The 12921-nt window shown below is 36.1% G+C and overlaps 1 protein-coding gene across 5 annotated transcripts in view; it reads left to right on the top strand.

Moving 5' to 3' along the window:
* USP9X (ubiquitin specific peptidase 9 X-linked) overlaps positions 1 to 12921 on the top strand; it is a 103944-nt gene that overhangs the window by 86929 nt on the left and 4094 nt on the right. For 4 of the 5 annotated variants that reach the window (XM_074603789.1, XM_074603765.1, XM_074603781.1 and 1 more), the window contains exons 35-42: positions 38 to 788; positions 1312 to 1435; positions 2717 to 2942; positions 4023 to 4152; positions 6753 to 6938; positions 8644 to 8864; positions 9949 to 10037; positions 12590 to 12746. In XM_074603789.1, coding sequence (XP_074459890.1) covers positions 38 to 788; positions 1312 to 1435; positions 2717 to 2942; positions 4023 to 4152; positions 6753 to 6938; positions 8644 to 8864; positions 9949 to 10037; positions 12590 to 12746 — 1884 coding nt within the window. The remainder of the gene's footprint in view (positions 1 to 37; positions 789 to 1311; positions 1436 to 2716; positions 2943 to 4022; positions 4153 to 6752; positions 6939 to 8643; positions 8865 to 9948; positions 10038 to 12589; positions 12747 to 12921) is intronic. The other variant, XR_012589473.1, reaches the window with a different exon arrangement.

The raw sequence follows: 12921 nt of genomic DNA, 5'->3' as shown, positions 1-12921 counted from the left end.
AACTTAAGAGCGGGTAACTGTTCGTGTCCTCTTTTAGGTTGATACAGTGAAACGCTTGTTGATTAAGAAGTTGCCTCCAGTTCTTGCAATCCAGTTGAAGCGATTTGATTATGACTGGGAAAGGGAATGTGCAATCAAGTTCAATGATTATTTTGAATTTCCACGAGAGCTGGACATGGAGCCTTACACGGTGGCAGGTGTAGCGAAATTGGAAGGAGATGATGTAAATCCTGAAAATCAGATAATACAAAATGAACAGTCAGAAAATGAACACTCTGGGAGCACGAAATACAGGCTTGTTGGTGTACTTGTACACAGTGGCCAGGCCAGTGGTGGACATTATTACTCTTATATTATCCAGAGGAATGGTGGAGATGGTGAGAAAAATCGGTGGTATAAATTTGATGATGGAGATGTGACAGAATGTAAAATGGATGATGATGAAGAAATGAAAAACCAGTGTTTTGGTGGAGAATACATGGGAGAAGTGTTTGATCATATGATGAAGCGTATGTCCTACAGACGCCAGAAGAGGTGGTGGAATGCTTATATTCTTTTTTATGAACGTATGGACACAATAGACAAAGACAATGAACTGATAAAATATATTTCAGAACTCGCAATCACCACTAAACCCCACCAGATTAAAATGCCGTCAGCCATTGAGCGAAGTGTACGGAAGCAGAATGTGCAGTTCATGCATAATCGTATGCAGTACAGCCTAGAATATTTCCAGTTCATAAAGAAGTTGCTTACTTGTAATAGTGTCTACTTAAATCCTCCTCCAGGTTAGTATGTTAGTGCAATAATTATGGATTAATTTATTGCAAAAAAAATTTTGATTTGTGTTGTCAAGAATTTGTCTAGCCAGTGAAAATTTTATGCGTTCTACTTTGAATACTCTTTCTGGACTTCTGCAGTTAAACATCTGTTGTTGAGTTGTTCATCGGTGATAATATGACAGAATATTTGTCAAAAAATACTTTGATAAACTATCAGCTATTATTCAGCTTATGTACTAAGTCATGTTAAAATGCTTAGGTTTGTGGACTGCTCTGCTGAAGACAGTTCTCAAAGGTGAGATGCCAAATTTCTAAAAATCAGACATATGCTAGCCTCCAGGTACTTGTTACTGTCTTAAAGCTTACATTTTCAAATGATACGTTACAGAAGCTGGAGCCTGTTTTGATCAAGTTTCCTGTTAAAACTGGAGCGCAGTGTCAGAAAAAATAGTAATCTGGAATCAGTTAAATTATTGAAAGTAAATTGCTTTTACTTTGTCTACATGTGAGTATTTTGATTTTTCTTTAGGACAAGATCATCTGTTGCCTGAAGCAGAAGAAATAACTATGATTAGTATTCAGCTTGCTGCTAGATTTCTCTTCACCACAGGATTTCACACAAAGAAAATAGTCCGTGGCCCTGCTAGTGATTGGTATCTTGTCTTTTAAAAACAATTACAGTTTTGGAAATTCAATGTCTGTTAAAAGATCCCAGTTATGTAGGTGTTAGTGTTCTGTCTCATTTATGATCCTCCCCCAAACACATGGTCAAGGTGCACATGAAAAGGGGGAAAAATTTGAACAGAAAATACTGAAAAGAAGCTGAGCCTTAAAATAAGCTGCTGAGCTGAACAGCTTCAAAATTCATATTCAAACATAGCTTAAATCTACCTTTTGTCGTTTTGTTTTTTTTTTTTTTTAAAAGAATAAAGGAGTAGAATCTATCATTAGCACAAAACTAATAGGTTATGTATTATGACTTTAATTCAGAATGGTTTCTCCATGGCTTGAGTAGTTTTAAACAAAGTTCTTTTCAACCTTTTTTCAACCCGATATTTTTGTATTCTCTTTCTGAAACATGTATATAATCTATTAGAGTCCCTTAGCAGAGTGCTTTACATACATTGCTGTGGGGCCTGTAATTCAGATCTGTAGTATAACACAGTACGATCTCCTTCATAGCACTACAGCATTTTAGTCTTTAAGTTAGGTTACTACTGGTAGACCTAGAGAGAAAATCTAGTATTCATGATGACCAGTAGTTTACCAGCTACTAGCAAGTAGTTGTGTAATACATGGCAAATATGTACCTCAGGTTTTCCTCCAGTAGCACCTTTCAGAATAGCTAGGTTACCTCTGTTATTTTAAGAGATCCAGAGGAGTTCAAATATTGCTGCAGGAAGGAGGACAGTCACACAAGACCCTCTCTGGAACAGATGTTTTACTCTTTGGGGTTTTGTGGGTTTTTAGATCTGTAAATGAGAATACAAATTCCTGATAGGTTACATAGTTGGTTACCTGTCTTACACGCAGCTCATGAAGTCCACCCGACATGTTCTCTACTGCTCGCCCTCTCCCCCAGTTCCAGTACAGAGGGTATGGTGGCTGCCAGTTTAGGGACCTGCATTGAGTTAGTAGTTTGGGAGTTAGGGGATGTAATCCTAAATCCTTATGGGTGATAGAGGTGAAATGCTACAGTTAAATGTTAGGTTTTTAATTGAAGTATCTTTTTAATTTGTGATTGCTGGTAGCAGAGAGTATCATTATAGGAACTACAATTTTTCTGATTGTAAGCATTTTGTGAGAAAAAAAATGATTGGGGATTACCTTTAACATGTATTTTTTTTCAAATTCTGTAAAATAATATGTCTGCCAAAATTCATTAATGTCTGCATTTGGTCATAATCTCTCAGTTGTGTCATTTTCTGTTTCAGGTATGATGCATTATGCATCCTTCTTCGTCACAGCAAGAATGTACGCTTTTGGTTTGCACACAATGTCCTTTTTAATGTTTCAAACCGCTTCTCTGAGTATCTTTTGGAATGCCCTAGCGCTGAAGTGAGGGGTGCATTTGCAAAACTTATAGTATTTATTGCACATTTTTCATTGCAAGATGGACCATGTCCTTCACCTTTTGCCTCTCCTGGACCTTCCAGTCAGGTATTTAATTTTCTAATGAAAAACTTTTGAAACTTATTCTTACTTCTTCATTATAAGCATTTAATGTAAAGTAAATTCTGGAGTTAGATGCATCAGTGTTGACAGGAAAGCTGTACAGTCCATTTTGGACTACATACATCATAATAACATGACCAGTTTATGAGAGAGTTGCTGTCAGAGGGGTTCGGTTTCCCCTAATTTGGAAATCTCTGTGAAGACTAAGCAGTGAGAATTTTGAATTGAGTTGCAAGCGTGAAATCTGCAAAATAAAAGTAGCAGCCTATAATAAAACGTATGGGAGTGAACCCTTGTTTTTCATTTCAAGTTAAAAAACAGCAACAAAAACCACGAAAACGTGCAGGATTTCCCTAAGTTTTCTTCCCCTGTATCCTGCAACGTTGAAATTGTCAAAAGTTGTAACTTTGTATAGGAGCAGACAGTGAATTACCTAATTTTGTACACATAGAACTGACAAACAAACAAAAAAGCCAAAATCTTAATGTAATACTTGTCATAGCAATGTTTTTGTTTGGACTGTATTAAAATTTAAAAGATAAACCTTTTTGAGCTTTTGCTTTTTCATGTTTTTAATGTCTACAGTAAGGCACTTTTTATTTGTATTGTTCCACTTACCTTCTCACCTTCTCAGAATGTTTTCATTACTGTGTCCAGCAAACGAATTTGTATTAAGTTAAAGCTACATATGCTTTGACAATGTTTTGTTTCATGAGGTGTTTGAGATTCACCTGTAGAGGTGACTTGGTTGTCTGTCTTAGTCTGTGAAAGTCATAGTGGAACTGCATGTGCTTTTCTGAGCCTAGCTGCTATTGGAGAAGCAGTTCAATTAAAAGCTTCTATAGTTGCATAATTTCTTGGAATTATATGGTATTTATTGGTGGGAGTCTTATTCCCTGTGTGTCTGTCTGTCTTTGTGTGAGATACAGAAGACTAACCATCTGCTAGTGTTTTGGAGTTTGTATGAATCCTTGTAACCAACTCTGCTTTCTGCCATAGTAGGAAGTATAACCTACATAAAGTTTTGATAGGTTCAACCACTAATATTAAAACTTTTTTTTATAGGCTTATGATAACTTAAGTTTAAGTGATCACTTACTGAGAGCGGTACTAAATCTTCTAAGAAGGGAAGTATCTGAACATGGGCGCCATTTGCAGCAGTATTTCAATCTGTTTGTGATGTATGCCAATCTAGGTAAGCAAATTACACATGCTTTTACTGATGACACTGTAATAAACTGTTTTTTATTAATGGACCAGTTACACAGGTAACGGCAGGAGAATCCAGTTTTTTATCCTCAGGCAGATTGTTATCATCAAATGCCATATAAGTGCTCTCTAGATTGCCTTTTTGCTCCAGTTTGGAGGCTCTCGTCTTTCTGCCGTTCTTGGAAGATGAACATGAGATCCTTGGAGCATGACTAGTGGGACTACCTGTGTTTGCAGGTGCTACGTTTAAGACCTTTTATACACATGCTGTAATACAACTGAGATGAGATGGTTCAGTTTTGTGGTGACCCACATGAAATACTGGCTGTGGCACTTGCAGCATCATCCATTTTTCTTTAGGATCTTAATTGTATCCAGCATTATGAAAATAGAAATAAGTATAGATTTAGAAGTATACAGAAACTTGTATTAAATTCTGGATGATGTAGGTTCTTTGCATAGAAAGTCATTAGCCTGTATATTGAGAACAGAATAAAATAATAGTATCTGAAGTAACTATTCCAAACAAAAATCAGTTTTGCAGTTAAACTGAGGTCAGTCCTATTCACACTCAGATGAACAACTGTAATCATGCTTTCTCTTAGCATTATCAGCATGCTGAAAATCAATTAATGATTGATTGAATAAACTGTTTCTCAGGTGGTTTAATCTGCTGCTGCTTTATATATTTGCCCTGAAGAAGAGCAATTAAGAGTAATAAAATGCAAGTCTTTTGCACTCTCAGGTCGATGAGGGTAGTCACAGGTTCATATCTAGTGAATTGCCATAGACCTCTACATTCTTACTTTCCCCAGTTATTAGGGTCTAATATCAGGGGGCCGTTTCTCTTTCACATGTGGTAGCCTAAGTGACAAAGCATCTTTCTCCGTGGCAGGTTCTAAACAAGATACGATATTTTTCCATAATGGAAGAATATTCTCTCCCTCTATTTTCATCCTTTTATGTAAAGTAGTATGAAGCTAGGAGATCCAGTTCCCTTGGAAATTTTACAAAGTGCCCGTAATACTGAGCAGCTCAGCCATTGCCGGTTATCAGCTCACGCAGGCAAGTTATAAATGTGAGGCTCTGTTGGATTACTTAGTGGCTAAAGTGTTAAACAAGTCTATCGGTCCAAATGGAATTATTTCAGTTTCCACATAGAATTGACGCACACACACACAGAGTTCTGGAAACTCTTTAAAATTGTATATCCACATGAAAGAAATACAATTTCCTATCTGTAATACTAATCTAGGCAATTGTGTTAATTTAACATCACTTATAATGTATGTTGCTTTCACATACTTTGTCTACCAAAGTATTCTCTGTCAGGCAGGGTTCCGTCATGACCCCCAGAGTGGACTTCATGTCGTTACGTAGAAGAGAGATGCAATTCTTCTGCTCTAACTCATCTTTTCTTCTTTACTATCTTTTCCTAGCCAGTCAGTGCAGTTGAAGCCTCTCACTAGGAAAGCACTCAGAAAGCAGACAGGAGAGCATAACTAAATTATACTTTTTGGGTCTGATCGTTGTCTCAGTGTACCCCACAAAGATAAACATGGAAATATTAAGCAGTTGTGCTCGTCTTGCTACTGTTAACTGAAGGCTTCTGTATGGACATAGAGTGTTCATTTAGCAAAAGCCAAAATACGTCATTCCTGCAACACCTCAAGTTCTCTGGAAAAGATTAAATTGTCTGACATTTTGAGAAATGAACTAGTATATTGTTCATGTCAAAGCAAGTAAGAGATCAGTTCTACAAAGGATGTAACTACAAAACATAACTAAAAAGCCGCTGTAAAAGAGCTCTAATAAGGTGCTATCTGTATGCCGCCTCCTTCTTATAAGAAAGATGGTAGGTAAGATCCAGTCATGTTTCAGAATAAGAAAAAACTTGGAAAAGTATGAAAAATTATTACTTTTAACCAAATTGAGAAACAGAATACAAGATCAAAAGGAACATACCGAATTTACTGGTAAGTACTTGTGTAGTATGTGCAAAGTATTCTTGCAGTAGAACTAGCTGTATGTTTAGATTTTTTGATTGGTTAGGTTTTTGGGTTTGGAGCTTTTCTCACTTCATTTTTTGTTTTTTCTTAAGTTGATTTTGTCATTCTTGTTTAGACTTACTGCATAGTATGGCACAGTCGGAAATGGGAATTTGTAATTGATGTATCTAGAACATGATGACAGAAAAATAACGAAGTATACTGGGGTGTTCGTCCTATCCTAGGCCTCACAATAAAAAGATCAATTCTCTGTCCAAAAGACTTCTCTGAGGCTTTGCTATTAACGCAGATGCTAGTTACTTAAGTGCTAAGGAGCACTGTTAAGAAATTGTAGTTATTTACAACTCTCTTTCAGTGTGATTTTTCAGATGAACGTAATTTTTTTGTGCATCTTTACTGATTTGATTATTTTTTTTCCCACAGAAAACATAAATGATCATTATAATAAAACCCGCAACTGAAAAGTTGCCAATCATGTAAACAGGAGTTATTTTTCCTAAAAACAAACAAACAAAAAAACCAGTATTGTCAGTGCCAGAAACAAGATGTCTTTTTGTTTCTTCCCACCCCTGTAAAGGTGTAGCAGAGAAGACACAACTTCTGAAACTAAACGTTCCTGCAACTTTCATGCTTGTGGCTCTGGATGAAGGGCCAGGTCCTCCAATTAAATACCAGTATGCTGAACTGGGGAAGCTATACACTGTTGTGTCACAACTGATCCGTTGTTGCAATGTGTCATCACGGATGCAATCTTCTATCAATGGTATAGTGAATTTTAAGTTTTCCTTAGATTAATTGAATATGTCAGTTAATGTCTTTTGTGCATATTTAGCTAATATGTGTAAACTGGCTTAGCTGGAAAAATGTTTGCCTTTGATGTTTAGCAACAACTTTTTTTTAAAGACAGAAATCTCTTTGTAGTAAGCAAAACTGATTTGCTATACCAACATACTAAAAAGCACAAGACAAAAATCTGTTCTGTATTTTATGTTTCTTGTCTTATTCCTTAAAGATATAGGAAAACAACTGAGTAGTAAGTAGTAGTTTGCTGATTACAAAATAGTAATGATTTTAGAATAGTTCAAGCTCATTGTAAAGGGTTGCTTAAAGATCTTTTGATTCTGACTAGGCAATAAAATAATAGATTACTTTCGTGTTACCAGTACAAAAGTAATCTGTACAGGAAAAACACTACAGCAGGCTCTGCAATAGCTAATACTGCTTATCAGTAAAGAGAGCTTGCATTGTTGTAGATAGCTCTTGAAAATTATTTGGTGCTTGTTCTCAGTCAAGAAGACAAACAGAAGCCAACGCTTCAATTTATAAAAGATAAAGAATTAGCTAGAAATTAGTCAACCACAGTATAGATCATTAATATCTCCAGTAGTTGAATAGAGTGCAGTTATTTTTGAGCAACGGTGACAGAATATTGGGCTACGTGGACTTTATAGCCTGCATATGTACCCGTTCTATTGAGAATATTTGACAAAACCTAATTAGGAATCTGTAGAGAAGCTATTTAATGGCAAACTCATTACAGCTTGATATGTCAGGCTATAAAGTCAATAGGCTAGAATGTGCTGTACTAAGATGAATGAACTGAACATTTTACTGCGCTATAATAAGCTTCAAAACCATTTTGCAATTTTGATTTGGTTTTGTTTCCAGAGCATTATTTGAGGCTTACACTTAAAAGATAATCTACCTATGAAGAATAATTGTATATTCTCTGTGTTCATAATGTTGTACTAAAAAAAATTACTTCGTATGAACATTGCTCTGACTACTAATTATGATGGCTATTTGCAGAGTAAAGTTATTTTTTGCTTCAGCATACTAAGCTAGAAAAGTTCTCCCTTAGACTTCTGGACATCTTCAAACATTAAGTAAAAACACTGCTAGATTTAGAAACATCAGGAACAAATCAACAGTTTTTCCTCACACAAAATGAAGCTTACTAAATAAGATACTTTTTTTTTTTCTTTCAAGAGTCTATGACTTTTCTCTACACTCTAAAGATTCAGACAGGACTGTTCTGACAGATATTCCTCTGAACCCTTTCGCATTGCCTGGTGGAGTAAATAAACCATGTGTCCTAAAATATGATAAATTTGGCCTGTGTTACACAAGCAGTGAAGCAGATAAATTCAGAAGATAAGAGGATTTCACTGAGGAAACTGTCAGTAATTTCTCTTCTTGCATATGAACATCAGTCCAGCTGTTCAGCTTTAATTCAGCTGCATAATCTTATCTGAGAAAGAGAAGCAGCTCTCTCAGGCAGCAAGTGTCAAGTTTCACAATCAGAAGACTTAGTTATTTCATATGATAGTAGGATTCAAAGAAAATCAGCTGTTAGGGAGGGATTGGGTTTTTTCTGCATCTATTGTTTTGTGATGAGTTACACCAATTTATATTGTGTTGTGAAAGTACATCCGTACCTTTTCATCTGTAATAACTGTTTCCTCTAGGTAATCCCCCACTTGCCAACCCTTATGGTGATCCTAATTTATCTCAACCTATAATGGCACTTCAGCAGAACGTAGCAGACATTTTGTTTGTGAGAACTAGTTATGTGAAGAAAATTATTGAAGATTGCAGCAACTCTGAAGAGACCATCAAGTTGCTTCGTTTCTGCTGTTGGGAGAATCCTCAGTTCTCTTCCACTGTCCTCAGTGAACTTCTTTGGCAGGTAAAAATATAAAGCCAGGAGAAGGATGGGAATATAAATGTGTATAATGCCAGGTTCTATCTTTATATATAGGAATGTTGTATTAAATACTTAACAGGTGCAGGATAAATAAACTTTCCTTAAAGTGGCTTAAATACTCTGTCAGCACTTACGCTCTTAGGTCTATACATCATGTTGAAGCACTACGAGAAGTCCTCTTATGAGTTTAGGAAAGCAATCGATCTTTTATGAGTTAGGAACACTATGTTAAGGGTGGAAAATAAGTAGACTGAGGTGGTCTTTATGTATTGCAAGAGCATTTCCTTCAGCTTTTCTGTCGTTATCCAAAAGAGCTTCTTACATTGCATGGAGAGTTAGAATCATTGCCTAAGATCTCCTGTGTGTTTATTTTGAGTATGTTCGTAAGGTTCTTATTTACAAGTCTGCAGAACCTACTTGGCTTCAAACTCAGGAAAGAGTCTTTGGGACTGCCTTGTTTTGCCTTTGTAATCTGTGTAAGGTTAGTCACACTTTTCCACTCCAAATAAAAATCCTGACTTCTGTTAGCTCATCTTTATATTCACCCATTATTTTTTTTTCATGTAAGCATCGTATTTTTCTATGTCCTTTGATTTGGCACTTGCAAGAATAATAATGTGTGATTACTGATATTTTGCTGGCCATCTATCTTACGTTTTAGGATAACCTTTAAAGATAACCTTTGACCCTGCTGTCTAAAAGTAGCAGTATCAGTGAAGAATACAGTTTTGTAATTTTGTTTTTCTGTAAGTATTTTTTAAGGTAGCATCTTCAGCATTTCGTGCTTAAAGCTTCAGATCAGTTGTGTTAGAAACTTCTGAGGAAACATTACGTTCTTTACAAAACCCACTATATTTAAAAAACCCACAAAACCCAACAAAACCACAATGCCCAAAAAACCCTGACACAATCAACATTTTTTTAAAAAAAAGTATGCGTTACATCTTGAAATCTCCTTTAAATTACAGTAAACTTCACTTCAAATGAATTGTGGTCTTGTATTGCACCGTGTAGTCTGCATGCTTCAAGGAATGCTCTTATGTTCTTTGCATTTTTACTTTTTAAGGTTGCATATTCATATACATATGAGCTTCGACCTTATTTGGATCTGCTTCTGCAAATCCTATTAATTGAGGACTCTTGGCAAACTCACAGGTTAGTATTTACCTGTCGTCTTTATAATTCAAGATTATCATGGTTTCTACAACTTGTTTTCCCAGTGATCTGTTGCTAATCCTTTCAAGAGGTTTGTTTTAAATATATATTACATCAAAATACAGAAATAAAGCATTTTTTTTTCCCACTTCTATCTCAGTTTTTGAGGCAAATCTACAATTTTTCACCTTGACCTTCCTTATTATTGACAAATTTGCTATTTAGCCCTATAAACCCAAGAGTTTGCACATGCCAGAGAATGTGCCGTTTAGGCTAAACTCATTGGTATTTACTATGAGGTTCTTAAATTGATTTTTAGAAACACCTCATTCAGGAGGGTCCAGTGATAGCCAGATCTTACTAAGAAGTATGTCAGTTACAGTAGTCATACCAAGACATGGATAAAATGTGAACTTGGGGAAAAAAGGATGTTTCATACATAAATATTCTCTTTGTGATCACATTTCAATAGAATTCTAACTTCAATATATGAAATACTTATCCAGTTTCAAACCTTCATAATTTTACAGAATAAGGCTTTTAAAAGTTGAGATTAAAAAATGTAATTATTGCAGATGCTGACTATTTGAGAGAATAGTCAATTCCTCAGAAATTTTATATAGTGGTAGGTGAGGTAACACAAAATAAACATAATCAACAAGCTACCTGTCAATATTTCAAAATGTCACTGTTTCATAATAAGTGAATGTGGGTAGTATTGGATTTACTAAATTATTTACAGCCATGTCTTGTGTGACATTTAAAATACTTTGAGTAAGAGTATATAATAAGGGTATTGGAGTGAACTCGTATACTTTACCTGTAGAAGTAGATTGCGCTCTTAGCATTTTATCAGTTGCCTGGCCTTACTTTAGAAGATACTCTTAAGAGAAGATGGTGGTCTGACTTACCATACCCCAGAACATGAGAACTGAGTTGGAGGGGTTTTTTTCATTTTCTTTATAGGAATTACAGTCTAGCCAGGGAATCAGAATATCCTTTATACATAGGTTTTTCAGTCTTGCATGTATATGTAATGCATATATAATGCAGTTTGTTTTTATTTTCTTCCTGATAAACAAATACTTCCATGAGATGTCTTTAAGTCCACAGAACACTGAAGGATGGGCATACTTCAGTAGATGTGAAGTAAAATAATATATTTTAGGGTGGAAACACAGGGGAAAAATTGTGGAAGTGGTTGGTTGGGATACTGCTATGTTTGAAATAATGGGGTGTAAAGGAGGTTGGATGTTGTAGCATGGCTTTCACTATACTTGGAGATGTACATCACTTCATATTTAAGGCCGCAACCTCAGGAACAGCAGTGTTCATTGGAATTATGTTAGGCTTCAGCAGAGGGGTATTAAGTGGACAGCTGCTGTCATTCTCTGATTTCTTGCTGCCAGTTCTAGTATTGGTCTCTCTTCTGTTTTTGCTTTTGCTGTGATAATCATAGAGTTTTAATGATCTTTGTCTTCTCTTTCAAAACAACAAACCAAACCAACAAACAAAACAAAAAAAAAAACCCAAAACCTACAAATATTGTAACTGTCCGTAGTAAACGGTAATACATTCTAACTCGTAGAAAAAAACCTGTCGTCTGATCTTAGGCTGTGTGCATCCTTTGGTGCTCCGTGTATTTTTGTGCTGTCAGATGCCTGCATCTGATGATGTTCTTTGGCATCAGACCCGCTCTCCTAAATTTCTCTTGATTTGACAAGTTCAAGTGCCAAGTTTGGAATAATAATGTTAGAAGTACTGTTAAGTTAAATCAGCTGAAGTGAAGCTCACCATCATGATACAAATGGACTCTAGATTGCCATCTGCCCGGAGTCTGTTTGCTGACTGTTGCCAGGGTTCGGAGCAAAGAGAGCAACTGGGTTTTCTACAGCGAGTGTAGCTCTTTGAGATGTCAGTGTAGGTTCTGAGCCCACCTCTGACTTTTTAAAAAAAAGTACGTCAATTGTCAGTTCTTGCACAGTTTCAGGGTGGCAGTTAATTCCTCTAACCCTTGCTTGAGAGCAGAAGGCACAGAAAATGGGCTTAGTTCCAAGGAATGCCCAAGTCCCTTATCCCCATGCACAAATGCGTACCATTCATTCCTCTTCAGAGGAACTGGATGCAAAAGAGTGTATCTTTGAGAAGCGTAACTATAACATAAGTAACCATTCTGTTGAGGATTTAACTGTTCCAGTTCTGTAAGGACCTATTGGGTTAACAGATCTATTTTGTAAATGCAGCGGATTTTAAAAATAAGTAATAAAACGTAACCAGTTGAAGTTGATTGCTGTGATTAGAATTAATCATATATTTTATATCTATATATATATGTATCATTCAGAGAGTTTAAATATTACTAAATACTAAAATTTTAAGTAACGTATGTGATGTGTCAAGTTAGTTTTCTGGTTTTAAAAAACATTCTTTACTAAAACCAGAAGTCAGAATATGAACTGTCCCTCGTATCATCACATTGTAAGTGAAGCCTTCATTCAAATACTAAAACTCTTAACACTTGAAGTTTGGGGTTGTGTTTGGTTTTTTTGTAGGATTCACAATGCACTTAAGGGAATCCCGGATGACAGGGATGGACTATTTGACACCATTCAGCGCTCTAAGAATCATTATCAGAAAAGAGCTTACCAGTGCATAAAGTGCATGGTAGCGCTCTTCAGCAACTGTCCTGTGGCTTACCAGATCCTTCAGGTGATACCTTTCATTCTGTTTCTTGCTGCTTTCTTTCCGGTTCGGGGAGGGGCGGGGGGGGGGGCAGGGACAAAACCCCACCACCACCATTATTCAGCTTTCATCACCTTGATGAAATTACAACTTCCAAGTACAACTCATTTGAACCTTCCTACATCAGAAGGTCAGTATATAT

Source organism: Larus michahellis, chromosome 1, assembly GCF_964199755.1.
Source record: "Larus michahellis chromosome 1, bLarMic1.1, whole genome shotgun sequence".
In the NCBI taxonomy this organism is placed as follows: domain Eukaryota; kingdom Metazoa; phylum Chordata; class Aves; order Charadriiformes; family Laridae; genus Larus; species Larus michahellis.
The sequence above is the reverse complement of the archived record's forward strand: the minus strand, read 5'-3'. Positions and strand labels throughout refer to the sequence as shown.